The sequence below is a fragment of the Neltuma alba genome, unplaced genomic scaffold (genome assembly GCF_004799145.2).
Source record: "Neltuma alba isolate B1F8T4 unplaced genomic scaffold, ASM479914v2 tig00011610_pilon, whole genome shotgun sequence".
Taxonomy (NCBI): domain Eukaryota; kingdom Viridiplantae; phylum Streptophyta; class Magnoliopsida; order Fabales; family Fabaceae; genus Neltuma; species Neltuma alba.
Window position 1 is genome coordinate 195,897 of NW_021636261.1, and position 27,093 is coordinate 222,989.

At 37.5% G+C, this 27,093-nt stretch overlaps 6 protein-coding genes across 7 annotated transcripts; 3 read left to right on the top strand and 3 right to left on the bottom strand.

Moving 5' to 3' along the window:
• Positions 1-1,011: 1,011 nt before the first annotated feature.
• On the bottom strand, positions 1,012-6,132 carry LOC114715733 (cryptochrome-1). 2 transcript variants are annotated; one of them, XM_028900609.1, is made up of 5 exons: positions 4,949-6,129; positions 4,441-4,659; positions 3,158-3,864; positions 1,474-2,279; positions 1,012-1,336 (listed from the first exon to the last, which is right to left on the bottom strand). In XM_028900609.1, exons 1-5 carry the CDS (start codon positions 5,259-5,261, stop codon positions 1,333-1,335), a joined length of 2,049 nt encoding a protein of 682 aa, XP_028756442.1. In that variant the 5' UTR covers positions 5,262-6,129; the 3' UTR covers positions 1,012-1,332. The 2 variants fall into 2 exon arrangements, with proteins under 2 accessions (XP_028756442.1, XP_028756443.1); XM_028900610.1 differs by lacking the exon at positions 1,012-1,336 and having other exon boundaries at positions 1,470-2,279; positions 4,949-6,132.
• Positions 6,133-6,494: 362 nt separating this feature from the next.
• On the top strand, positions 6,495-10,692 carry LOC114715734 (APO protein 1, chloroplastic-like). The gene is given in 5 exon segments (XM_028900611.1): positions 6,495-7,434; positions 8,267-8,337; positions 9,213-9,359; positions 9,362-9,579; positions 9,720-10,692. Coding segments are annotated over 5 exon segments (1,326 nt in total). The 5' UTR covers positions 6,495-7,379; the 3' UTR covers positions 10,555-10,692.
• Positions 10,693-11,273: 581 nt separating this feature from the next.
• LOC114715737 (uncharacterized) lies at positions 11,274-12,907 on the top strand. The gene is made up of 2 exons (XM_028900614.1): positions 11,274-11,550; positions 12,536-12,907. The coding sequence occupies exons 1-2, from the start codon at positions 11,333-11,335 to the stop codon at positions 12,753-12,755; spliced, it is 438 nt and encodes a 145-aa protein (XP_028756447.1). The 5' UTR covers positions 11,274-11,332; the 3' UTR covers positions 12,756-12,907.
• A 524-nt stretch (positions 12,908-13,431) lies between these two features.
• Positions 13,432-21,328, bottom strand: LOC114715732 (CLP protease regulatory subunit CLPX3, mitochondrial-like). The gene is given in 17 exon segments (XM_028900607.1): positions 13,432-13,825; positions 13,924-14,076; positions 14,187-14,309; positions 14,503-14,565; positions 15,126-15,230; positions 15,447-15,546; positions 15,644-15,714; positions 16,212-16,268; positions 16,744-16,821; positions 16,901-16,975; positions 18,500-18,550; positions 18,836-18,915; positions 19,043-19,146; positions 19,400-19,461; positions 19,676-20,001; positions 20,004-20,442; positions 20,796-21,328. Coding segments are annotated over 17 exon segments (2,160 nt in total). The 5' UTR covers positions 21,003-21,328; the 3' UTR covers positions 13,432-13,759.
• A 1,764-nt stretch (positions 21,329-23,092) lies between these two features.
• Positions 23,093-23,819, top strand: LOC114715727 (pentatricopeptide repeat-containing protein At1g33350-like). The gene is made up of 2 exons (XM_028900601.1): positions 23,093-23,395; positions 23,511-23,819. The coding sequence occupies exons 1-2, from the start codon at positions 23,093-23,095 to the stop codon at positions 23,817-23,819; spliced, it is 612 nt and encodes a 203-aa protein (XP_028756434.1).
• A 1,681-nt stretch (positions 23,820-25,500) lies between these two features.
• LOC114715736 (22.0 kDa class IV heat shock protein-like) lies at positions 25,501-26,568 on the bottom strand. Its single transcript, XM_028900613.1, has one exon. The coding sequence runs from the start codon at positions 26,324-26,326 to the stop codon at positions 25,730-25,732; it is 597 nt and encodes a 198-aa protein (XP_028756446.1). The 5' UTR covers positions 26,327-26,568; the 3' UTR covers positions 25,501-25,729.
• Positions 26,569-27,093: the final 525 nt, after the last annotated feature.

Consider the following 27,093-nt stretch of genomic DNA (forward strand, 5'->3'; position numbering starts at 1 on the left):
TCTTCCGATACCCTTGTTAATTACCAAGAACTTCGTTGCCACTAGTGGCGAAGAAGAATTCTGAAGGCAGTTAGAAAGAAGCAACTAAGGTTGAAATTCCTATCTTTTCTGGGACCTCGGGGATTAATACGCAATATTGACTTAGGAAATCCGAACAGAGGGAAGAGTGTTACACTAAAGAGAACAGAAAGTCAATCCTCCTCAAGAGAGCTGAGAGACTGGATTCTTTCCCTTTCCCACTAAGCCCACTTGATTCTCTATCCTGCACGGCAAGAGGAAGCTAGAATCCATGCCTTTTTCCGCCTTATCTCTCCAGGCTTCGCGAAGCAATTTCCACCATCAATCAAGCACAGTGTCAGTGCATGTCCCCAGTCCGGGTCTTAATTTCCTTTGTAAAGCCATCACTCAGGCACATTTCCTCCTTTAGGCATTCCTAACAATGCCACAATTGTTAGGCTAGTTAGCATTTTCATTCTTGTAAAGAAGAAAACACAAATTCAAACCCTACACACTTATTAAGAAGACTTCAACTATAACATTTTTACCCTGACAAAAGTTAATTTTACTTGAGAAAACTCGAGTTTATACCCAAAAAAAAAAATCCACAACATAAGTGATGAAATTTAAAAAAGGTTTTTTTTGTTGAAAATTTTGATAAAAAAATTTCCTGTTTGAAAACTTAATTAGTTAAAAAGACTTAAATTTGAGTATATACAACTATATTTATAACTATAAATTTTCTTTCATTGTTGCGCATCTTTGATAATATGTTGCACACAACCAATAAAAAACTATACTTATGAATTATAGTTACATCGTTCTTTTAACCAATTAAATTTTTAAACAAAGACTTTTAACCAAATGTCCCTCCTTTTTTTGGTATAAGCATCCAGGCAGTAACTATGTAATTCTTTCTTCTTCTTCTTTTTAGCTGAAAACGATGTATTTTTCATTAACTTTCTTTTATGCGTGCAAGCGTGCGTGTGGGTATAAAATATAAATGAAGCGCGATTATTCACTAATGGCTGTGCATACCTTGATAGAAAAATGACGAGCATAAACCTCTGTTTCTCAAGGGATAGACGTCCTATGACGGTTTAAGCTACACATATTTTACAAGAAAGCAAAAGCGGCAGGAGATGATCTGCCCGCATGAATTAAAAATTTCATATACATTTGAAGCCAGCCGTTAATCATGTCAAGACTGCCGAGAGGGGTAGTGAGTGTACACTTCAGATGCCTGCCTAATGAAGCTTCATCATCCCAGTTTCCCAAAACGTGAGCCGCGGCTGAATTCTCCAACTCTGCTACTCTGCTTAAATCCGATATGGATTACCTGTTATCAAAATATTAATTATAATAATGTATCACGTAACGGAAGATCCTCAAATGCTTGGGACATAAAAGCCTCCTAAGTTGAAATGAAGTTGTTCAGTAGGCGCAGTGTAAGATTAAATAGAACTTAGTAATTACCCAGTCTGAGGTAGCTGCCTCCAATTCATAAGCTGGTGAGATTGAGGATGCCTCTGCAAGTAGGATGTACCAGCTCCTCTGCCATTTTCATCTCCTACAATTTGGTCTGAGTAACTAGAAGCTGGAGGAGACCATACTGGAACTACACCTCCATCCCTTTCTCTTCTACTACCACTACTTGAAGATTCTGCTGTAGAATCTTCAGCATCATTTCTCAGTTCCACTGCAGTATTCTGTACTAGGGTATTTCCTTGGACAGCCTGCAACATCCGTTGGTTCAATGTTTCTCTTGCCCTTGCATTTTGACGTATATTTGCATTGATTGGCACTTCAGCCCTGCTATCTCCTGTTGTATTTCGAAGATCTGAAGAAGTTTCTTCCTCTTCCGCTCTAAAAAGGGAAGAAGTGATGCTTGGGACCATCTGATCCTCGTAGGGGCGAGCAACAGGAGGGGCATTGTGTCTAGCAGGTTCATGACTTTCCTCCATCTGTATGTCTTGAGGAAAGGCAATAGGAATTGCATCAGAGGAGTCTCCAAGTCCTTCTTCAGTTCCATTTTCAATGGCAGCTCTTGCAGATGCTTCTTGTTGCCACATTTCTGTTAGTGCTTCTTCCAATCTGGCTTTTGCAGCATCTATTCCAACAATAGGGAGAGGATAATTTGACCCTAGTTCAATTCCAGCAGCTTGTAACACAGGTTCTGGTGCGTTCCATGGGTGATGAATCCATTCAGTGGGTATTCTGGCAAGTTCAGGAAGCCAACGCCGTACATATTCTCCATTTGGATCAAATTTGTATCCCTGGAACTGCAAAAATCCAATAACTGGTTTGAGTATTTCTATGGCTAGAAACATTTTAATAGCCCATTAAGAGTACAGAGATCGAAAGTTTTAATACCAATCGCAATTACTACCTCAAAGCTCAATCCAGTAGCAACGCACAGAACAAGATGAGTAAATCAAATAAATTATCGTACTTATTGTTGATTACGCATATGCTAGTGGACCTAAATCCATTGCTCATCTCAAGAATCAATATTGTAGTAAGATTTAGGGGATGTTAGGATTAGCTTTTCAAAAGTGATTTTACGGATCCCAAAGTAAGTATGTGAGAGGATTCGGCTTGCATGAAAGCACTTTTTTAAAGTGTTTTTTTGGGGTTTCCAAACACCCCCTTATTAACCACCTAAGTTTAGTTTAAGCAGTCTAGATTTAAAACTTGTTATTTACAAGTTTTTAAATTAAAACAACATTTTTTTCAAGTTTATATAAAAAGAAAAAAATGACTTTAAGGTATTTTAATAGAGAACAGCCAGAGAGCAAAGCAAAGTACAAGAACATTTTGATTTTTTTATGCCAGGAGGAGAATAAAAAAGTCTGCTCTCAGATGGCGAGGCACTTAGCACATAAACCCAAAAAAAAAAAAAAAAGCCAACTGAGTGAAAAAAACAGAAAAATGGCATCACAGCATTTTCCCATTGCCTACGTTGAAGAACCCCAGACAACTGAAATTAGATTCGGGTCAACACAGTACATCGAGTTGTTAGAAATAAAACGCATTTTTTATAACTATCAACAACATGCATAACAGGATTATGCAACAGAACATATGGTATCCAGTCTAGGAAATAAAAGGCATGAACCTGCAATTAGTTTATGTAGGTTATATGCAAAAGCAAGTGCACCTGTGGGTTATCTATTTGGTCAAATGGACGGCCATCAGGGAGAGTACCAGATATGTACTGCCAACCAAGAGCATCACTCTCAAGATCCGCATCTAAGAGAGTGTCCCAGAAATATTTCATCCCCCATCTCCAGGGAAGCTGCAAAACCTTCACAAAGAAACTAGAAACAACAACACGTACTCGATCATGCAGCCAACCAGTGGCCCACAACTCTCTCATCCCAGCATCTACTAAGGGGTACCCGGTTCTTCCTTGTCGCCATGCCTTGAAGTAGCTTTCATTTACGACCCATGGAAAGAACCTGAGATGGCCTAGAAGAGGCCTTTCATGACTATAGGGATGGTTGAAACTGATGTACCTTGAATACTCTCTCAGACCAATAGACTTGAGAAATAAATTGACGCTCTCTTCACCAGCCTTGTTCCCTTCATTGGCCCATAAAACTTGCTTAATTCGGACCAGATGGAAGACCTTTTTCACACTCACCTCTCCAAAGTGCAAATGTGGGGAAAGAAATGAGGTTGTGGCACTGTCAACTTTCCTGCGATTTTTTGAGTACTCGATCAATGGGCCATTTATGAATGCAGTTAAAGCCTTGTTTGCATTGCTCCATCCAGGTGACCATGCTCGGGCAAGAAGTGCATTGCTTGCCTTCTCTGATTCATCTTCAAAAACCAGTGTATCAGAAGAGCACCTCGATACATCACCTGAAAGAAATTAAAGGTGGAGACAAAGAGCTAACTGAAATCAAGTTTGATTGTTCAATATCAAAGGCCAAGTTCGGTGATGGCAAGTGTCAATTTCAACATTCATAAGTCAGAATTTGATAACTGCTCAAAAGAACATTGCTTGAATTTAACAAGTGCCCAACAGTAGGCTTCACAAGATGAACCTTCCATTTGTCAGTATTAGACCTTCATCTTGTTGGAAAATATGCTTTTACTTCTGCACCACTTTGCTACCTTTTGTATAACAAGCAGTTCAAACAGAATTTATGTGTAGGCTCTCCAAATCATTTCATTTTTTTAGTTCCAAAACAAAAATCCGTTGCCATACCACTTGACTACACCTTATTTCTATTTCTATTTAAATTGACTAATTGCTCAATGCAATATCTATGTCTTTTTTATATTATCAATAAAATTTGAAATTCTATAACATAAAGACGTAACTTGGTTTAATTAATCATGAACTAACGACTCGCAAAACCAGTGAACAGTTTAATCATTGAAAGTTTAGGAGAGAACTGAAGTAAAGGAAAGAAATGATGAACAAAGGTAGACCTGCAATAATTCTTTTAGGCGGCAGAAGAGGTGCCTCCGGGTCATAAGGCATGCTGAGGCATCTTTCCCAAAAAGCAGAAAAAGTTGTGAATGGCTGGCCATGTTCATCATTCACTTCCCATGGTTCGTACAGTAAATCTGCATTGAAGGAACGTACGGCTATGCCTTGAGCAGTCAGCACCTCCTTCACCCGTTGATCCCTGATAAGTGATAGAGGATCTAAAATGCAGAAAATTACAAGCAAACATTTAGACAGAACTTTTTCTCCTAAAGTGGACGCGATTTAGAATTTGATCAATTGAAGCAAAATATCATAAAATGAAGTCAAGATACAAAGTGATGATTAACCAATTTATAGAACCAAGGGACCATGCCATCCCATATGACGTGTTGGGCTATGCAGCAATAAACCCAACAAAGTATGGGTATTCCCACATATTAACAGATAATTGAATAAAATAAAAAGGAATTTAAACGGCAACCAGAAGACGAAGAAATATGAACATACCGTATAAGTGGTTAAAAAAGAGTTGAGAGGCTCCAGTGGAATTGATAACCTCCAGGAGAGAAGAAACACAATCAGTGGATCGCTTGGTGACAAGAGAAATGCCAAGGTTCCTCAAAGAAGAATCAAGTTGAGCCAAACTGTGTTTGAGCCACCATCTGGAAACCCTTCCTGGCTGGTATTGACCTTCTTCTTCAGGCGCCCATATAAAAACTGCCACCACAGCTCCTGCTCTCATCCCCGCTGTCAGTGCTGAATTATCCTCTACCCTTAGATCTCTTCTGAACCAAACTATGCTACATCCCCCACCAGACATTTCCAACAACAGATTTATTACCTCACAACCTTATTCATCCACACCTTCCTCCTTGGCTAATACGTATGGTGTCGCTATTTTCCCCTCTCTGCAAGAGTGACGAACCAACATACCAAGAAATTATAATTACGCTTATCTTTTCTTCCTGTTTAATGATGGAGATTTTAAGCCATGGAGAGAAAAAGGCAAATCTGATATTCGGGTTGGTTATTTTTGGCACTTGCCTTCACTTCTCTAACTCTAACAGTTCCCCCCATTTAATCAATTTCTCACTTTTTGCCGGAGGAATGAAATTCTTTTCCCACAAATTGGTAATTTGGTCCTTCCACACACCCTAATTGTTACTGAAAGCCGGGGGGGTGGGCGGTGGGGGGTGGGGGTTGTGGGGGAAGAGAGAGAAAGAGATGGAACTAGGAGCCAGCCAGAGTCAGTGAAGAGAGGAAACGCCTAGTGGGGATGCTATGAATTGACAGGCGAATTGTAGCCACAACTTTTTAATCTATAGATTTTTGTTGAAAAAAAATTGCGTAAGAAATCCCATCCATTGAGTTTTCTTCACTAAAATGACAGGATGGGGGGGAAATTTTCACACATTTACCTCCCCACCAGAGAAGTCACCAGTTCAGACCTTTGTGTTGTATTGATGGAGTCTTAACAGTTGCGTTGAACCACCGAATTTGAAGGTTTTATCATCCAATTCCGGCGCTGGGAAACTACGATCATCTTTCAGTGCTGTACGAATCTTATCTTCCTGCATGCAAATGCATATTATGTGGGGACGCATACCCACATAGGCCATGGCAGCAAAGCCAGAAGCTTCTGGGAACTTGGGCTCAGATTCACATAATCACATCTCCGAACAATCATCATGGACAAATTTTGTCTAAATATGTTTTTTTTTTTAAAAAAAATTTTGGGCCAGAGCCATGCTTTTTTAGTTTGGATCACTCGTTTATCATCTTTAGCAGTTTTGGGACAAAGCAAAGATGACGGGGAATTTGATTTGTTAACGCCTTTTTTGCTTGAGAATTTTTCAGTTTGAATTTTTTTTATTAAAATTGTTTACACTAATGTTTTTTTTTTTTCAACAAATCTATCAAAAACTCTACAATACGTGGCCGAAACACAAACGTTATCTGAAAACAAAATGGGCAGGAATGCCATCTGTCTGCAATAAAAGGCAGATATTTGGTTATTACGTGGCATTATCTCAGGCGTTTAAGAGCCAACGGCTGAGATTAGAACTTAAGAGCCGCAGGCGGGTGTGCTCTTCTACCCCGACGTGCAGACGATTTGGCCGCCAATGTTCAAGAAGTTGCTGTTTGTTTCTGGGCGGTGATTGAAGAAGAAGGGGTTTAGCCAGGAGCAACCAGCTGCAATTATCGAAGGGTTTCATTGCAGTTTCTGCATTCGCAATATTGCCAACATAATCTCACCTTACACTTCTTCCTCACTGGACTTAGTCTACTCTTGTAGCACAAGTTCTGTTCTCTCTCCTCCCCTACTTGTTTTAAATATTGTATTTTAATTGTTCGTAAAAACCGGGGCTTTTGATGAATTACTATGCCGAGTGAAGATTATCCGTGCTATATAAAGGAATTGTAGGGGGTTCCTGGTAAATTCTTAGGTTGTGCATGAAGCAGTGCATTCGCTTGGTGCTATTCTTGGTTGAGAATATATATGAGTTTTGTTGCAAGCAGTTCGCATAATGCACACCAAATGCTCGGGTATAAGTCTAATCCATGAAAAAATGAATCATCACTATGTTTTTTCAAGGCTGAAGCAAAGATACAGGGGAAAAGGGGATGGGATTGGTCACACACGCGTGCACATGACTATTCAAGTACTTGTGTCTTAATACCTTAAAAAGGTTTTCCCCATTTTTTGTATGACCTCTTTATGCTATTTATTTTTTACTTTTTACTTACAAATGGTGACCAAATGAAAACTGGTTGGCTGGTTCCTTCTGTTCCTCGATTCTGTGTTTTTCCATCATACCATGCATGGCTTTTGCAGTTGGTGCTTATAATTATATTCGTATTTGAGAATTCAGGTTGTTTTCTTTGTAATTGACATTTTTTGCCTACTGAAGATTCACTTAACAGGATACGATTATAGATGATCCAGAGACCGCCGGTAGTTTCTTCTTCATTATGGAATTTATCTTATAAGAGTGAGTTAGTTTTTCCTTTCATATTGTTAGAGGTTTTAGTTGATGTGGCTAAGAAACAACTTGAGTTTCAGTGCCCAGCAGACCAATATAATTTAATGTGCAGAAAAACTGAACGTGCTACTATGCTCTTATTCATTGTTGCCAATACTGTGAGATTTGTCTATAGTCTTGCAACACTTCAAGTTAATTATAATGTACCATTTCAGTAGAAGGGTAGATGTTTGGGATGAAATCTTAAAGGGCTTTATCTTGCTGAGAATCTTAATTTTGTAAAGATTGTTTTGTAAGCTTTCTCAATATAAAGGCTATATAAGATTTGTCCTGCATTATTATTTCATGCTCAACAATAGTAATTTTTCTTTTGGGTCTTCTACAGACTATAGAGAACGAAGCAATAATTTTGTTGAACTAGTTAATCCGTGGTCAGATTCTTTCGTACAGTATACTATACCATAGCAACTTTGTGATGTTTTCCCTTGCTGGCGTGGTTATCAGCTTTTTAGTTGAATTCCCATCATTCTTGACTAGCACATGCTTCTTTGGCAAGTGATTCATTCACCATTCCCCTCACACCTCAAACATTGGTAGAACAATGAGAAAAGAAACGTGGAAGTATATATTCCTTTTCTTAAACTGACCCAAAGCCAGTATTGAACTATACATCAGAACGTAATTGTTGCCCTGTGCTCTTTAAGTTAGAGTCTCTCTCCTCTGGTGACTCTGCCCAAACTATTATAATTGTTATGTCCCCTACTTCAGGATAGAAATGCCAAAAGCTTGTGCCTTCTTTACCTACCGTGTTACTTCTTGTGATGAGACATTCAATGTGCAGATGATTGCCCAGGCATGGAGTTTTTGAGGCCGCAACTTTCAGCTTCTGAGTCATATACTCTTGGATTGAAGGTTTTTGTGCCTTTTCATTTAAAATTTTCTTAAATGAGTTACTTCTGTTAAAGTTACTACTGCTAATGACATTAGTCAGCCTCCCTGGTTAAGGATTTTGGCTCACTTTCTATTGTGCGACTGATAAAGGTTCTAAAAGTTGCCATCTTCAGGGTGCTTAATTGAGTTGCTGTAATCTCATCTCAGTACTACATTTTCTATTTCATTATTAATCTGATGTGATACAGATTAATAGTGCTAAATTTATGATTCATAAAAGTGATGCTTTTTATTGATTAAAAAAAAAAAAGAAGCGTTTTTTAGATTCATGGAACCTTTAAAACAAGACCCGCACCCTTTCTAGCGTTAAATTTGAGGCAACTTAGGAAGGGTGATAAAATACATCTGATTAAGAAAGGAATTCATCTTAAAATGTTGGAATTCTTTGGGGGTACAGAAAGTTGAAATTTTTAGTGGTGCATTGCAACTATATTTTTTTTACCCATTCATCCTTATTTTTGAATTCCTTAGTGTTACCTAGTGTAAGTTTTCAAGACATTCTCCTGGTGAGCCCTTCATTAGCTTGTGTTACAATCAAAATGCCATTTCTACATGAAGGAAGAAAAGAAGAACTAGAAGTTGATAGAATATTTTTTATCTTCTCTGACTGCAATCTTATTTATTCTGAAAAGTAATATAATGACATTACTCCTGATATTAATAAACCAATGATTTGCTGGAAAAATTCTTAGCCTTCCTCTCATCTCATCGAAAGTTATTCAAGTCTTCATATTTATCATCATCCCTCAGTCTATCTTTCCAACAGCTTTGTTGAAACTGAAACTGTTATTGTCCCCCACCACGGAACTTAAACTTGGTATTCATCTCTATTGCAGTTAGGATGTGAAAAAATTTACAAGGTTGAATTGACACAACCTGGAAGTTTTCTATGTGCCAGTCAGAAGGCCAGAGGTGATAAAGCTGTGGAAAGAAGAAGGATACCCCAAAATGTTGATTTCCCGCCGGTGTTGCCCAAGAAAAAGAAAAAAAACCATACCCTATTCCCATTAAGGAGATCAAACAAGCTGCAAGGGAAGACAAAAAACTTGCAGAAATGGGAATAGAGAAGCCCCTTGATCCTCCAAAGAATGGATTGCTTGTGCCAGACCTAATTCCTGTTGCCTATGAAGTATTTGATGCTTGGAAACTGCTAATTAAGGGTCTTGGGCAGCTCTTGCACGTTATTCCTGTGCATGGCTGTAGGTAGACTGTGTACATTTCCACACTTCTGTCTGGCGTCCTAGTGCTTGCCTTTTCTTTTCTTATTTTTAATGATGATAGTTCAGTCAAATAACTATAATTTCAATGTAAAAGTTTATGATTTAAGCCAATGTTTCATGCAGTGAATGTTCTGAAGTTCATGTGGGCCGCTCAGTTCACCACATCCAGGATTGCCTTGGTCCTACCAGTGCGCAGCGTCATAGTTTCCACGCATGGGTGAAGGGTTCCATCAATGATATACTAATCCCTGTTGAGTCTTATCATCTCTATGATCCTTTTGGCCGGCGCATCAAGCACGAGACGCGGTTTGATTATGACCGGATTCCAGCAGTTGTGGAGCTATGCATTCAAGCTGGTGTGGACATACTGGAGTACCCTTCACGTCGAAGGACTAACCCTATAAGAATGCTAGGGAAAAGAGTTATTGACAGAGGTGGGTATGTTGAAGAACCTAAGCCATGGCGCTCAGCAGATCCCTCTGCACTTATTGACTTCGATACTTACCAAGCCTGTGACCGATTTCCACCCCCACAATCGTCAGACATACCTAGAATCGCCCAGGAAACAATCGAGGCATATGAAACTGTCAGAAAGGGAGTAAGGACTTTGATGAAGAAATACTCAGTTAAGGCATGTGGATATTGTTCAGAGGTTCATGTGGGGCCATGGGGTCACAATGCCAAGCTTTGTGGAGCATTCAAACATCAATGGAGGGATGGGAAACATGGTTGGCAAGATGCAACAGTGGAGGAAGTTTTTCCTCCAAACTATGTATGGCATGTGAGAGATCCTTCAGGACCCCCCTTGAGTGGTTCTCTGAAAAGATTCTACGGCAAGGCCCCGGCTGTGGTTGAAGTGTGCATGCAAGCTGGGGCAAAGATTCCTGATGGGTACAAACCCATGATGAGACTTGACATTGTAATTCCTGAAGCTGATGAAGCAAAACTGATTGCATGATTGTGTTCATGTTGTGTTATGTATGCCACTTCAAGAGCTAGTTGTTAGTATGTCTGAAATGTGGATGTATTCTTTGGGTTTTGTTTTTCTGATTAAGTTTTCTTTTAATAACTAAGGAATATGCGTAGTTACAAATTATGAACTATATAATTTATTTTTAAAATTTTGTGTAATTTGAAAAACCGTAACTAATAACAACTAAAAGCCTTCATAGGTGAAACATGTAATATGCTCCCACTTTTGTCTATATTTCGCACGCCGGAATGTAGAATGATTTTTTGGGGGCAATACAAAATTTTGAAACGCTTATTCTAATGGCTTAGTAAACAAGTAATTTATTTAATACTTCTCTGGTTTTTAATATTACACCTAATTATTAATTTAATTTTAATCTTAAATGTAATACTTGTTTATTATATTTATTAATTTTTTTTAAAATTATCCTTATAGATACTCCTTCAATCATAATCAAATAAATAAGAAAAAAAAGATATTAAAAAAATAATTAAAGTATTTTACAAAAAACATTTCATATTTATTATAATTAACTAACTTACTTCATTTAGTCTAATAAAACTAATTATATAAGCTTTATATTAAAAACCAGAGTAATAAGTAATAATAATACAGTATGCAAAAAGTTTGTGGCAAAGAAAAAAGAAAAGAAAGAAAAGGATGCCAAGAGTCATTATTGCTTCGGGACTGTGGTCAACTCATCAGCGTCCGGGCTCAGTCGTAGAGAGGCGCAGAACAAAAGAATCACCAAAGTGAAGCTGAAATGTGGAAGGCAATGAGACGCCTTTATGCAAATCATTCCCTTTTGCTGCGTCTTTCACTGTTACTACCCTTAATTCCGTTGCTTTATTCTTTCCTCTTCGTCACCCTCATTCCAAAGGAGGAAACTGCTTCGGTAACTACTGAGATTTTGGGAGTGAAGATTGAGAAGAATCCTCCTCAATCTAAACTCATTGAGCTTAGAGTCTCAACTTGGTCCACGTATGCTTCTTTCACCCTTCTTTCCCACTCCTTTTTTGGCTTATTCGGCTTTTGTTAGTTTGTTCTGATTCTGGTTACTTTACTTTTGCTGCCGAATGTTTTCGTTTCGTCTGCATGAAGGGTTTTGACACGACTGATAGGGCTTTCTTTTGTGTGTTGGGCTTATTGAGAAAGATTATGTTTAAGTTTAGGCTTTAGCCAATTCAGGCATGGCTTGGATACTGATCGAAGTGGTGAGAGGTTGGTCTAGATTGCTGGCCTAAGTATTCTCTCCCGTCGTACGGACGGCTGGAGAGGCTCAGTCAAATTGCTTACTACTTCCCTCCCCTCCTCTCACTTTGTCTCTCATATTTATAGTAGTCCCTCTAATAATAGTAGCCAATAAATTGATTAACTATAGGCAATATCTATTTATTACAAATAACTAATTTAACTAATTTTTTTAATCTCTTTAAATTAGTTAAATATATCTTATAATTAGGACAGGAGATAGCATTACTTTGTTTCATTTTTTTTCCCAACCGTTGAAGGTTACAAAAATATTGAGTAAAAATGGTTTATGTTACGAGTTTTTTTCCCAGCTAGAGTAGTTTTAGTTTTGTTTCCTGTTTGGTGCTGGCTTACATTTTTTTGTTTCATTATATCATCTTTCACCAGAGGTTGAGATTTAAGGAGTGCTCAGTTTTCTTAAATTTCCCCATCAATTGATTGATTTCTTCTACTGATGTGAAGAAAGAATATTTATTGAATACTTAGGCATGTTACAAGAGTTAATCACTAACGCAGCGATGTATCCAGAATCAGATACATTGATTTATTCTGATTCTTGATATTGCAACTGTAAAATGTTCATCAGTGCAGAAAAGAAGACAAAGAAGACATAACTTAATCATTCAAGTTACGACAAACTTGAATTTATATGTGCATTTTGATATTTTCTGTTGGCTTTTCTCTCATTTTCATCCCCTTTTTTCACACTCAATAGGTGGGAAGGCGGTCCGACCAAAATCCCATGGTCGTTCAAAGCTAAAGAGACCATGTATCTGCTGAAGGGAAAAGTGAAGGTCACAGTTGATGGACATGGAGATGATGGCTCTTTTGAAATTGGGGGTGGCGACTTGGTCGTCTTCCCTAAAGGAATGAACATCACTTGGGAAGTGATTGAAGCTGTGAAGAAACACTACCACTTGGAAAAGGAAAATTAATTAGTGCTTCCATATTAAGAAAGCCTTTGACGGTAATGGCTGGATCATTCTGTACTTGATAAAATGATTGCTTTCTGTGGCTGAAGTTACTGGTTGATATAAGAATGTACCTTTTAACATGATCCCAATGGAAGTCACGTATGTTGAAATGATTCTGGGATGATCATTTGCTGTGTGATTGGTCGAAGTAAAAATGAAACAGGAGCAATCCGGACTCCTCATGGATCTTTCAATTGATATTTTATTTTTTTAATAAAAAACTGTTTTTTTTTGCCTGGATAAAAAAAAAACTGTTTTAAAATTAAAAATAAAAATAAAAATGTAAACCCGTGACTGCTTAAATTAGATCTGCGCGTTTTAGATATCATTTTAAGGTTGAGCCTATTGTTTTAATCTTTGAAAACATATTTATACTAACCTTATTTTCTTTCTACCTTTGATTTTCTTAAAATGTTCGACATCTTAGAATAGAAACATTTAAAAAAAAAAAGGTCTAAATGTGGCGCTGACAGCCACTGGATGACATTGTGGCATTGAGAAAGAAAGTGTATCCAGCATGAAACGATATAAATTCCGTGGAGAGAAACCAAGATATAAATTCCGTGAAAAGGGTTAAGCACACCTAAACTTTCTAATCGATTTATCCTTTGTTAACAGAGCCTTAAAAAGAAATAAATTGCCCATCCAAGTTGCCGGTGAAATATTGGTTGACGTTTATCAACAGACAGCTACATACATAGTGAAAAAAGGAAAGGGGAAAAATATTATTTGCTTAGACCTCCTTAACTGTGCTTTTTTTTTCTTTGGTGGTGTGAAGTGCTGGCTAAGTTAGCAATGGTACATCTTTCTTACCTTTCTATTTCCTTCCTATCCAAGAAACTCGAAAGAAGCTATGCTGTCATGCAAGGAATAATTACAGCAAATTATGTCTGTGATCTTTACAAGATAACAACAATGACTAGATAAATTATTTATACTTCTTCACTAGCATAAATATATCATCTTCACATGCTCATGGCTCTCTCCGTTTCCCCATCTTGTACATCTGTTTCCGCTACCTCACCGTTGATCTGCACAAAAATGGACTTGATCAATATTATGAAATCTTGCAATCCTGTGATCTAGTGAGTTATAAATCAGCAAATGACAATTAGGTAGAGAATCATACCACTGAGTCCTTCATCTTTGCAAGGTAAGCCTCCAAAGCACCACGACCACGAAGAATTTTGCCACCACATCCTGGAGCATCTACTGATCCCACTGACTCTTCATTGATAACTACTGCATCAATCCGATCACTTCCAGTCTTAACATCTGGAATCTGGTCCATGTAAGCATTAAATGTGTCAATAGAGAACCAGAAAGGCTGATATTCTTTAAGAGGCTTGAGCTAAGCAGGACTTGGAAAAAAACAAAAAAAAACTTCCAAACCTCAAACATGGCATCAGTTAGGATGCTTTCCAGTATAGCTCTTAAACCCCTGGCGCCAGTGTTCTTGGCCATTGCTTTCTGTGCAATCAATCTCAGTGCCTTCTCCGTGAAATGAAGCTTAACCTGAATCACACAGGTAGAGAAATTCATTTATGCCGAGCATCTTGCTGCTCACTGTTGACCCTCACTCAAAAATGAATGGGTGAATCGTGAGGAAATCAAAAGCAAATAAGCATATGTTTGAATGGCTGAGATTGGAGGAAGGAGAAGCACAGAAGAGGGCATGCAGATACACAGACTGTCAAGAGATACTTACATTATTCATTCCAATTAATTTCTTGTACTGCTTACCAAGAGCATTCTTTGGCTCTGTGAGGACCTGTAAAGCCAATGACATTTCTATAAATATAATGATGAGATATATGTACATGATCTAGAAGAACTTTAACTCTTTCCTCAAGTCTTGGCTTGCCCATTTTCATGTAAAATTAAATATTCCGTATCTATTAGTTAAACTTAATTACTTTTTGACCCCTTCTCTCTTATTTAAATTTCTTGCTTCTCATTAAAAAAAAATTCTTGTCACTTTTGCTCTCCATCAACCAAGTATCAAACATTTGCTATTTTATTCTCTTCTTATATTTTATTGTGCCGGAAAAAAAAATCATGGGGAAGACGTGGATGATCTTTTCCAGGATTCAAAAGGCAATGGCCGTCTTACAATTTAACTCTTCTATTATATATAATATCCTTAATATTGAAAAGAGAGATGATCACAGAAAGTCAATGCCTTTAACCAGCTAAAAGGCCGTAAAGACATCATATATAGGTTATTGTCAGGGCAACCATACAAGCAGAGTTAATCCCGGGACTAATTTTTTTGAGAAAATATACAAAGCTTGGATCATATGAATATATCTTTCAAAAACAAAGGAATACCTGCACAAGTTGATCTTCTGTTAAGGCGGATAAACTAACTAGGATCGGAAACCGTCCAATAAACTCAGGTATGAGACCATATGCAATAAGATCAGAACTCTCCACCTGAAAATAGCTAATGCAGATTTTAGGTAACTTTGGAGGTTATCATTTACATAAATTCTATTCTTTTACTTCTGTATTTTCTTGGGACAAGAAGGGAAAGAAAATAGTGCAAAGCATCATAGTAACTCACTGCATGAAATGTGAGCCTTACATGCTTCAAATATTTATTTATGAAATCAGGATAACCAAAATAAGTTAAGATATTTTAATCCTTACCGACTCAAGTAATGCTGATGTTATTTCAATATTTATTACTTTATTGGTTCTCATATTTGCTCGAACTGGAGCTCCAAAACCAATAGAAGAATCTTGTCGTCTGGTTTATTTCACAGATAATGTCAAAAAATATTCTGACAGAAATCAAGACACAATCGAAACAAATATTCTTGGAAATGCAAAGGCAAAACACTTACCTCTCTGATATTGTTTTTTCAAGATCAACGAATGCTCCGCCACATATAAAAAGAATATCCTTTGTGTCAATCTGCATATAAAAATAATGCTCATAAAAATGAGTTGCTGCATGATATACTTTAACGAGATTTCTTAATGCTCTAAAACATTATGATGGATGGATTTTGCAGGCATGTTAAAGAACATAAAATCATGATTACTATTCCAAGACTTCTGTTTCAAGTCTCTAATAAAGAAATCCGTACATAACTACTCGTCACTGGATAGAACTTTCAAGACAGAAATAGAAATTTTCCTGCACCCTCCCAAATGCATTCATAAGTTCATTTGTGTTGATCAACCAATTAATTGACTGCAAGTGCCTCTATGCGTTTCCTTATTTTTTGCAATACGAAAGGAAAGATTAATTACTTTATAGATCTACATATTTCCAATAAACATCATGATTCAAAACTGCAGCCAACAAGGGGCTATTTATGAGTAATGTTCTTCCAATCAAAGCCATGTATAAACAAGCAGTGAAATGAAAAGGGAGAAGAAAATGGATACTCTTTCAAAAACACATACCTGTATGTTATCACCCCGTGGATGCTTCCTTGCACCTTTTTCCGGAACATTCACTATCTAGACAATAAGATATCACCCCAAGTTTAGGCTTCTGTTTTTCAAAATAGAATATCTTTTCAAAATATTTATCAGAAAAAATAATCTTTGTTTGGAGGAAAATGGAAATGATATGAGAACAAATATAAGCACCTCATAAAAACAATATTACTTAATTGATTATCAGAGCAAGTATCTGCAAACTAAAATCACATACAATTGTATGATGGCTAATAAAGACAGACCCGCCATGAATCTCAGTCTAAAATATTTTTTTAAAAAAAAAAAAAAAAAACCAGGACCCACCACAAATCTTATCTAGTCTAAATAATTGACATTTCAGACCCAGCATATAAAAGCAACAACATTCTTGTGTACATGATTATAAGCGCTGCTAGGTGAGGAAAATGTAAGAAATAAGTTAATTTACCATATTTCAATTAAAAGGCAGATATCCCGATCAGTAACAACTACAGTCTGGAATTAATTTACTTACTGTTCCTTCCAACATTTTCAGTAGTGCCTGCTGAACACCCTCGCCAGAAACATCCCGACTAATATTTAAGCTTTCAGCCTGTAATACACCCATAACAATTAAAAGATATAGAATGGATGTACAACGGTGCTTTTATCCAATCAAATAAGCATGAAACCTTCTTAGTTATCTTGTCAACTTCGTCAATGTAAACTATCCCTTGCTGAGCGGCTTGAACATTGAACTCAGCTGCCTACATTGCAAAATTGACCGGTACAGATATTAAATTTATGTAGAAATATGCTGGCAAGTAGAACCACCATAAATTGACATCTTTCAAGATAATTTCAGAAAAAAATTAAAAAAAAAACATATAAAATATAAAAGAAATTAAATGCAAAGAAAATACTTCAACCTTTATCCAAAGAAAAAAAGATAAAAGAACAGAAATACTCCAATCTTCATCGATGTTAAAAAGGAATTAGGTAAATTATCATCTTGACTTAGATGGATATCTCGGAGGCTCGGTGGCATACAAGATGCTTAGATCAGTATCAAGGATGGTGGTGTCATTCAACATATCAGAAAATCAATCAGGATGTGTCAATCATCACATATATAAAGAATAATATCAGTGATGGAGACAAAAGAGGGGTTGGAGTATCTCATACCACACAAAAAACTATGGGAATCTGGCACTACACCACTTGCAGCATAGTTACTATTACATGAGCAATGTTCTTCTTTATGGTATCTTTTGCACTGATATCCTATATCATAATATCTAAGACACAATGTAATGAGAGAACAATGTGACAAGAATTCCAAAAGAAAAAAAGAAATTGAAACTAAAAAAATCATACCATACAAAAAGGGAGCAACAAGAGAGCTTAGTGCTAGCAAGTAGCCAAGTACGAGGCATCACCCTGCCTAATGCTAGCCTCAATAGTTACAGATTTGGATGTGATCAGCTAAGACCCCCTCCACCATCCCCCAAAAAAGGGGGAATCTTCACTTTTGCTGATTTTAGGGAAATAACACTGACCATACGACATGGGGAAGATATCCATAAAGAGGTACAAGTTTGGGTTTCAAGAAGTAGAATAAATAGTAAAGATGCACTTAGTTGTATTTCTCTGAAGTAATCATTACTCATGAAGAGGTCATTTCCCTCATGAAGCTACCTTTATCCCAATCCTCCAGAATTGATCATTCCAAGGGTAATCATGTATCAGGCATCTGAGTACCATCTCGCTTCTAGGGGATTTAAGGCTGAACAACTATTCACCTTAGCACATGGGGAGAATGAGCCAAGAACCACATCTCAGGTACCAAAACAATGGACAACATAAAGGAGGATGCTTGGCCCACAGCCATTATTTTGGGGACTGAGGACCTCATCCGTATTGAAAGACCTATGGCAAATTCTCTCTTACTGAGCCCAAGGAAACTTTAGTGACAGCCATGCTAATGGAGAAGGCATCTTTATGCACATACTAAGTCCTTAGCATTCTGTATGCATCTGGAGCAGTGGATGGACATTTAGAAGCTAACTACTTAATATCCAGGGCACATTGTTGCCATTATAAGAGAGCAAAGTAAAATATACAAAGGCATTGAATGAGAACAATCACATCAACGTTGTTCTAACTTTCAATTAATCAATACAAGTAAATAACTAAGTGTAGTGTGTAGATCATTGTCTGAGCTGGGCAGGCAGAGAGAAATTAAACAGTCAACAAAGGCACAAGTAATTCAGGAAAACAATTTGACATACCACGAGTAGTTTATACAATATTGATTCGACATCTTCTCCCACATAACCAGCCTGCATTTAAGAACATTTTCATTTTTCAGTTTATAAGGAGTCAATAACAACAAAATTTCCAGAAACTGCAAACCTTGACATCCATGAAACCAAATACGTAATCATCATTATCAATATCAAATACACTGATTTTCATTTGGAAGTGAATTTTGATAAGTATTAGTAAATCATACCAAACAAATATATATTACTCAAATGGCAAATGGTTCGATCAGTATTAACAATCTTGGTTATATTTGATTCCACCAAGTTATAATATCATCTCATCAATATGAAAATACTTGCCTGTGTTAAGGTTGTTGCATCAGCAATGACAAATGGAACGTTCACAAATCGAGCTAGAGTTTTTGCCAGCAATGTCTTCCCTGTTTAATGAAGATTACGTTAAATTAGCATAGCCATTACATTGTAATCCCACATGAGGATGCATCATGTTCTTATCTCTTACATACGAAGATAAAAGTAGTCACAAATTCTTTTTGCAAGTCCTACCTGACCCTGTTGGACCCATCAGGAGAACATTACTCTTGTCTAGCTCCACATTATCATCATCATCATCTAGAGCTTTTGGATTTGCTGCTGAATCTGCCCCTGACCTAGTATTAAAATCCACCAATTCAGTCATAGGCTCATAACAAATACATATCTAAAAAGAATAGAGGATAAGAATTTATTTTTTTTAAAAAAATCCCTCAAACAATTGTATAAAGATACACGGACAATTGCAAACTCAATGAAATTAAATAAGAATGAAGAGAAGGGATGAGAACTAATTTGCATCAATTACAGAACTACATAATACAAAGGAACACAAATTAATACAAAAAAGGGGACAATAATTTAACTAACCCTTTCTGTAACGAGGCATGGTGTATTCTTTTATAGTGATTATACACAGCTACAGAAAGCACCTTCAACATAAACATAAATCATCCATAAGATCATTCTCAAAGTTCGTAACTCAAAACATTTAAAAGGACATCGAATATAACACTACAGGACCAAAATGATCCATTATCGCATCTTCTAAATAAAAAGGTATACAAAAATCATTAACATACTGAACTAATAAGCATCAACTTGAAGTTGGACTAAATTTGATAGTGAATTTGAATTATAGGATACCTTTTTGGCTCTGTCCTGGCCAATAACAAACTTATCGAGACCCTTGCAGATCTCCTTTGGTGTGGGTAAATCCTTACCCAAATTGGACCCTCCCCATGTTGTCTTTTCGCCATTACCGCCACCTCCACCACTTGAACCACCCTCCCGTGGTCCTGAAGCCCGAACAACATTAACACCAGGTGCAAAAGGCGGACCTGGAGGAGTATGCACAGCAATCCCATTCCCATTAGAAGAACCAGGTGGGGGAGACCAAGTTTCTGGCGGTTCTCCACCATCTCCATCACTATAGGATCGTAAGGTATGCCAGAATGTCGCTCTAAGCCATTACTGCTGTTACTTCTATGGCCATAATCTTCTGCCAAACCGTTACTACTGCCATGGCTATTATTAGTTTCTCTGTCATCTTTGACTTTGCCATTGGATATCCTCTTCTGCAATTTACTACTAGTATTATTAACTTTATTATCTAAGACCCGACCAATCTCCACAAATGTCCCTTGGATAGGAGCAGTTTCAAAAGGGCGGAAGAAATAAGCTGTTTTACAATTGGGGCAGAGATTCATAGTTTGATAACCTCCTTCTTCATGAAGAGGAACCGAAGGAATCAAATTGGAATCAGAAGTAGAACTGGGAAAATGGCGATTGGAGAAAAATACATCCATGTTCCTGGCGCACCGTGGGCAATTAGCATCGGCTCGAATCTTTCGGGCCTGGGAATTCCGATGGCGAGTATCGCCGGAGCCACCGTGATCCCACTTGTACCGCTCCTGAACGTTGATGAAGGATTCCCGTACTACTAGTATTATTAACTTTATTATCTAAGACCCGACCAATCTCCACAAATGTCCCTTGGATAGGAGCAGTTTCAAAAGGGCGGAAGAAATAAGCTGTTTTTACAATTGGGGCAGAGATTCATAGTTTGATAACCTCCTTCTTCATGAAGAGGAACCGAAGGAATCAAATTGGAATCAGAAGTAGAACTGGGAAAATGGCGATTGGAGAAAAATACATCCATGTTCCTGGCGCACCGTGGGCAATTAGCATCGGCTCGAATCTTTCGGGCCTGGGAATTCCGATGGCGAGTATCGCCGGAGCCACCGTGATCCCACTTGTACCGCTCCTGAACGTTGATGAAGGATTCCCGTCGTCTAGGGGTGGCGATGGGAAAATAGTTTAAGTGAGTCGAGATTGGGCAAACCTGATTGAGTCGAAAATTGAAGCTCGTCCATTTATGACCACTTCTTGCAGAAACAGCGAACTGAGTCTCTGCAGAAGAAATCATCGCCATCTCTTTCACGTTCTTCCATCTAGAGAAAATCCGAGACATAGAGAATTCACCCGAAAAGACAGAGAAGTAGTAAATTCCACAATAAGCAAACAACGAGAGGCGATGAATGACACAGGAATTGAGCTCTCTACACTAGTGTCTCGTCTGATGAGAATTGAGATCCGACTGGATTGACCCAATGAAGAAATGACAAGGTAACAAGTGAAAAGAGAATATCTTTATCGATCTGTATGCGTGATTCAAGAGTAGCGATGTTATTATTTATATTCTGAATCTGAATTTTAGGATTGGATAGAATAAAAAAAACGAGAGAAAGCAGAGGAAAACTTGGGTGGGAGAGGATTAAGCAACAAAGATAAAGTGAGATTTTCTCGTAGAAGAAACTAGGAAAAGGAAACTGACAAACTCACGCAAGCACACTACCGCTAAACCAAGACATCGTGGGTTAGTAACTCATCCTTCGAATGCGGTTATGCAGCGTACGGGCACTTTCTCATCTTGACAGTTTTAACCGTATCTGTATACTCCTCGTGTCCTTAATATAAGACCCATTTAACTAATTTGATTAGATTAAGAAAATTAGGTAAGTTAGTTAATTATAAGAAATTTGATACGTTTTTTTATTTGATACGTTTTTTCTAAAATACTATAATCTTTCTTTCTTAATACCTCATCTTCCTTTTCTACTTAATTATGGTTTAAGAAGTATCCATAAGGGTAATTTAGAGAAAACTAATAAATATGAAAAATAACTCTTATATTTAAGACAAAAACCAACTCAATAATTGGGTCTTATATTAAGGACAGGAGGAGTACCATTTTTTTTCATATGCAATTTTTAGTTTTTACATGAATGAAAAATGTAATGGCAAGCTCAACTACCATGGAATCATCTAATAATACAAGGGATAATGAGACAAATCATTTAGGTGGTTGGTAAAAAGGTGGCAAGAAAAAAAAACAGTTGGCCAAAAAATCATTTTAGGTAAATTTTGGTTATTGATTATTAATTTAAAACGTAATATGCAGTTGGCAGGAAAAAAAAGTAATACTCCTCCCGCGTCAACTAAAATTTTTTTGCCAACGTCAACTAACAATTAATTCATAAGAAAATTAATCATTTAAAAATTATCTTTATTTTTCTCATATAACACACCCTTATGACATTAATAGAAAAATTAGAACAAAGTTGCCATTAAAAATTTTATTTAATAAGAAATTTGATAAATTTTTATACATAAAAAATTATCAAGCACACATTAAATATTGGTATTCTAATTTAATTCTTCTTACAAATAAAATTTTTAATAACAAAAATTCTCAATTTTTTTCCTTTATTTTTTTGCAATCCAAATCATGTGGAATAAAAAAAAAAGAGAATTACAATCAAGTCCCATGCAAGAGAAATAATTACTAAGAGGTCTAATAACAACCTGAGCAATCTATAATACTCCCTCCGTTCCTTATTATAAGAGACATTTGATGCTTATGGTATGTTCCTATATATAAGAGACACTTAAAAGTTGTCTCTATATTTTTTGTATTGATTTTCTATTTTACTCTTATTTATTTTGTCTTCAACTCATACTCTCTCTCCCTCCCACTTCTCTTTCTTTTAATAATTTAATTGTTTCTCTCATACTCTCTCCTTATTAATGGGGGTATTATTGAAAAAAACATTATACTTTTTACACATTAATTGTCCTCAACTAATTTTAACTGTTTTTTTTATTAACGTAATTTGGTTATTTGTCTCTTATAATAAAGAACAGAGGGAGTAACAAGTTCTAAAATAGAAAATGACAACTTTTAATACTTATTTTGTAATATATTTTTTTTGGATCTCACTGTAATTCTCTCTAAAAAATGATGAAGATTCCGGAGCAAATAAAAATTTGTAAACCAGGCCCAGAACCTCAACACTTGCTTCGTCCTAACGAGTCTGTTGGGACCAACTAATTACCGATCCCACCTACTCCCCTCACTGTCCTTTTCATCTTCATCCTACAACGTACGTCAGTTTGTTTTGCAGTTGGTGTCCTGTTTTCGTAGTATCGCATGTTCCTTAACGTGATCACCATATGCGATTTCTGTGTGTATCACTCTCACTGGCTACTGAGTACTGAACGATGATGCATGATCATATGAATCTGAATGAGCATGTCTTGTCACTCCTTGCAAAAAGCAACCATCTTGGTCATCTCAAGCAGCTCCAAGGCTACCTCACCTCACCGTCGCTGGCCATGCCCAAACTCAGTTCTACGCTTTTAAGCTCGTCCGTTTCTGTACTCTCTCTCTCTTTCCAATCTCCATTACGCTCGCCTTATCTTCATCACCTCAAACCACCCAACGCTTATCTGTACACAGCCATGATCACCGCCTATGCTTCTCAACCTGATTACGTCTCTGCCTTCACGTTGTTCCGCGACATGGTTCGCCGACGAAATCCCAACCCAGCCAGTTTATCTACCTCACGTTTGAAGTCGTGCCCTGAGGTTTGGTTAATCTGGCTATGGAGAAGGAGTTACAATTTCAAAACATGTGAAGCCAAACCAAGTTACAGTTGTCTGTGCACTTTCAGCATGTGGCCACACTGGGATGCTTCAGCTTGGAAAATGGATACATGGTTACCTATATAAAAATGGGTTTGTTCTTGACTCGTTTACATCAAATGCTCTTGTGGATATGTATGGGAAATGTGGAAACCTTGAACAGGCAAGAAAGGTTTTTGAGATGAATCCGGAAAAAGGCCTAACATCATGGAATTCAATGATTAATTCTTTTGCGCTTCACGGGCAAAGTGATAGCGCAATTGCCATTTTTGAGCAAATGATGGAGTGCGGTGAGGGTGTGTAAGGCCTGATGAGGTCACCTTCATTGGTTTGCTAAATGCCTGTACTCATGGAGGATTAGTGGAAAAAGGTTACTGCTATTTTGAGATGATGGTTCAGAAATTCAGGATAGAGCCTCAGATTGAGCACTATGGGTGCTTGATAGACCTTCTTGGCCGAGCAGGCAGATTTGATGCGGCAATGGAAGTTGTGAGGGGCATGGGCATGGAACCTGATGAGGTCATTTGGGGTTCTTTGCTTAATGGATGCAAAATTCATGGCCGTACAGATTTGGCAGAATTAGCAGCCAAAAAATTAATTGAAATTGATCCAAACAATGGAGGTTATGGCGCAGTGTTGGCTAATTTATATGGGGAGTTGGGAAAGTGGGATGAAGCTCGCAACGTATGGAGAACGTTGAAGGAGCGAAATTCTTTCAAAATCCCAGGCTGTAGCTGGATTGAGGTTGATGACCAAGTTTCTCAGTTCTACTCCCTTGATAAATCAAATCCAAAAACAGAAGAAATATACAGTATTTTGGAAAGTCTGCGGGGTTTTAGAAACGAAGTCATGGTTGATCTATAATTCTTACTTAACAACCACATGCTTCACAAATCGACCTTGCCAGATTTGAAATAGGTAAACAAAGGAGAGAAGGAAGTATCAACATCATGTCTGCCTCTTTTAATGGTTCAGCCTGATGGTGATCAAGAATAAGAAAGGAGATTGGACTTCGAAAAAGTCAACCTTGATGCTTTCAAACGAGTTATTGAGATCTTTGACTGTATGTGAAGAACTAGAGAAGTGAAGAGAGAAAAGTGGGGACATTACTGATGTTGCACCTGCAATGGTGGTATGAAAGGAAATGTGACTCGAGAATCAAAATTCGAAACTAATTACAGAAGGCAACAGAAAGGTCGGTAGTGATGTTTGTTCTTTTTTTTGGTTGAATGGGACAAAAATTAGATAGGATAGGAATACACCCACAGCCAAAGAATTCAATGCGTTGTTTCTTTTACAGTTGTGAAGATCGATCAAACACGAAGGGAAGTACTAAAATTAGGGTCGTACGTTCGCAAATCTGGATTATGATCTTATCTCCTGATCAAGCTTAAGATACCTCATTTATTCGAGAGTCACATGCCTCCGTAGTGTAACAAGACTCGAGATTCAGCATCTTGTAGCCCAGCCCATAATCACGATACCAAAATCTAGACGGATTGTTATTCTAGTCTTTTTTTTTTTTTTATGATCAGGTTTTTTATGCAAGTGAAGTGCAAAATATACTCAGACCTTAGAGGTAATCATGATCAATGGTAGAGTTAAAGACTTGATTAGAAGATTAGCTTGTGTTGCTCAGGTTTGTGAATCTGGATACTCTTTTCATGTACCCCATATCAAGTAGAATTTAACATTCTTTCCCCCCATTGTTAAACGCAGTGCAAAAGTTTCACCGTCGGCTGAAGGGAAAAGTTTGTCTACTTTTATTGAGCTTAATCTCCTCTTCGGGCAGATTCCTAGAACCTATGGAACTTATATTCGTTGTTGTTGTTTGGTTATCATAATATCTCTAGGTCATTATTTTATCAACATGATCAATATTCAGATGCTAAGGTGAAGAAAGATTATAAAAAGGCGTCCCTTATCTGCTGCTTTTACCCAACTGGAGAAAGTGCTTCAAGTAACAGAGGAAATTGAATGGCTAGAAGACATGATATTCATATTTAAGAAAATTTCTCCACATTCACTAGGAGATTACAGTAAAGCCAGTACAACGCTGCATATTCCCATCATCACCAAACATCAAGTAACCCATACATAGAAAGGAAAAGAAGGCGGAAAAAGGAGTCTTGCTCAAGCAGAAACCCTTTTATTGACAGAGAATTCGAAAGCCTTTCTCTACATCAGTAGCAATCGTTCACTCATGCTCAGGATTCAAAGCTCCTGCTTGGCCTCACTACTCTCAAGTTTGGCAGGCTGCTCATCCTCTCCTGCAATGCTCACGGTCCTAGGACCTTTAATCTTATCAGGTGACAACTTTTCCAGTGTCAGAGTAAGCACACCATTCTCCATCTTAGCCTTCACAGAGTCCAAATCCACGTTGTCTGGCAACTTGAAGTGCCTCCAGAATTTGCCAAATGACCTCTCCACCCTGTGCCAATGATCTCCTTTCTGTTCCTCCTCCTTCTTCCTCTCTCCACTCACACGCAAAACTCTGTTCTCCTCCACTTCTATCTTTATCTCATCTTTCCTCAACCCTGGCACGTCCACCATTATCACATGTCTCTCTGGTGTCTCCTTCCAGTCCACTCTGGCTGGAGATACAGCGATGGATGATGTCTCATCTCTGTCAAACCCAAACGGGATTTGCTCCAGCACGCGAAATGGGTCCGGGAAGGGATCTGACCAGAGATCAGATAGAAGACTTCCAGGACGATCTATGAATGGCAGGACAGACCCTTTTGCTTTGAATGGAAAGGCAGCCAGAAAAAGCAGGATCAATGGAAACAAGTTAAGGGGCTGTTGCTTCATTTGTTAGCTTACGTGGATTTGATATTCTATGGATTCTGGTCTGGTGCTCAGAAGAAGTATTGAAGGATATATAACAGCGATCTCTAGCACTTGGGAATCGTGTTGTTGATTTGCAGCTGAAAAAAGCCGAGGGAACCTGATTTATATGAAAATGGAAAGAATGACAGGGACAGAGGTGATGTGTTTCCTGAGAATTCTATACATTTGTGGAATGAATAGGAGAATGGAAGCATTTAGGAAAAGTGTAGAGAGACGAAGAAAGTTCCAGGACAAACTGAGAGTTATGATTTTTTTTTTTTTTGGGTGTTGACGGTGAAGAGCTGGGATTCATTTTCGAAGGTAAATAAAAGAGGGTGCTGGAATTTTCCCATGTGTTCCAGAGGCTTCATGTAATGCTTCTAATTCGTATTAAAATATTGTGTTGTTTACAGATGACAATGAATTTTCTGTTGCTTGCAATGGAAGGCTAATAATTAAAATATTCACCCTATCTCCTTACGGTTTTTTTTTTTTTTTGGACTCAATCTCCTTACGGTTATTATTACAATAACTTCCATGTATTTTTTGAATGAAAAATTAAAAATTCGGGTCCCCCGATGAATAATTCCCAGACTTGTTCCCCTTATGGGTTCTACAAGGCCCACCAAATTTTAGAATATAAGGCCTCAATGAAACGCGTGCCGGAAGGGCCACTTTGTATTCAATCTGCAATTTTGAAGGGCCTCATCACAACAGTAAACATGTGATTTTTTTTTGGTCCACTTTTT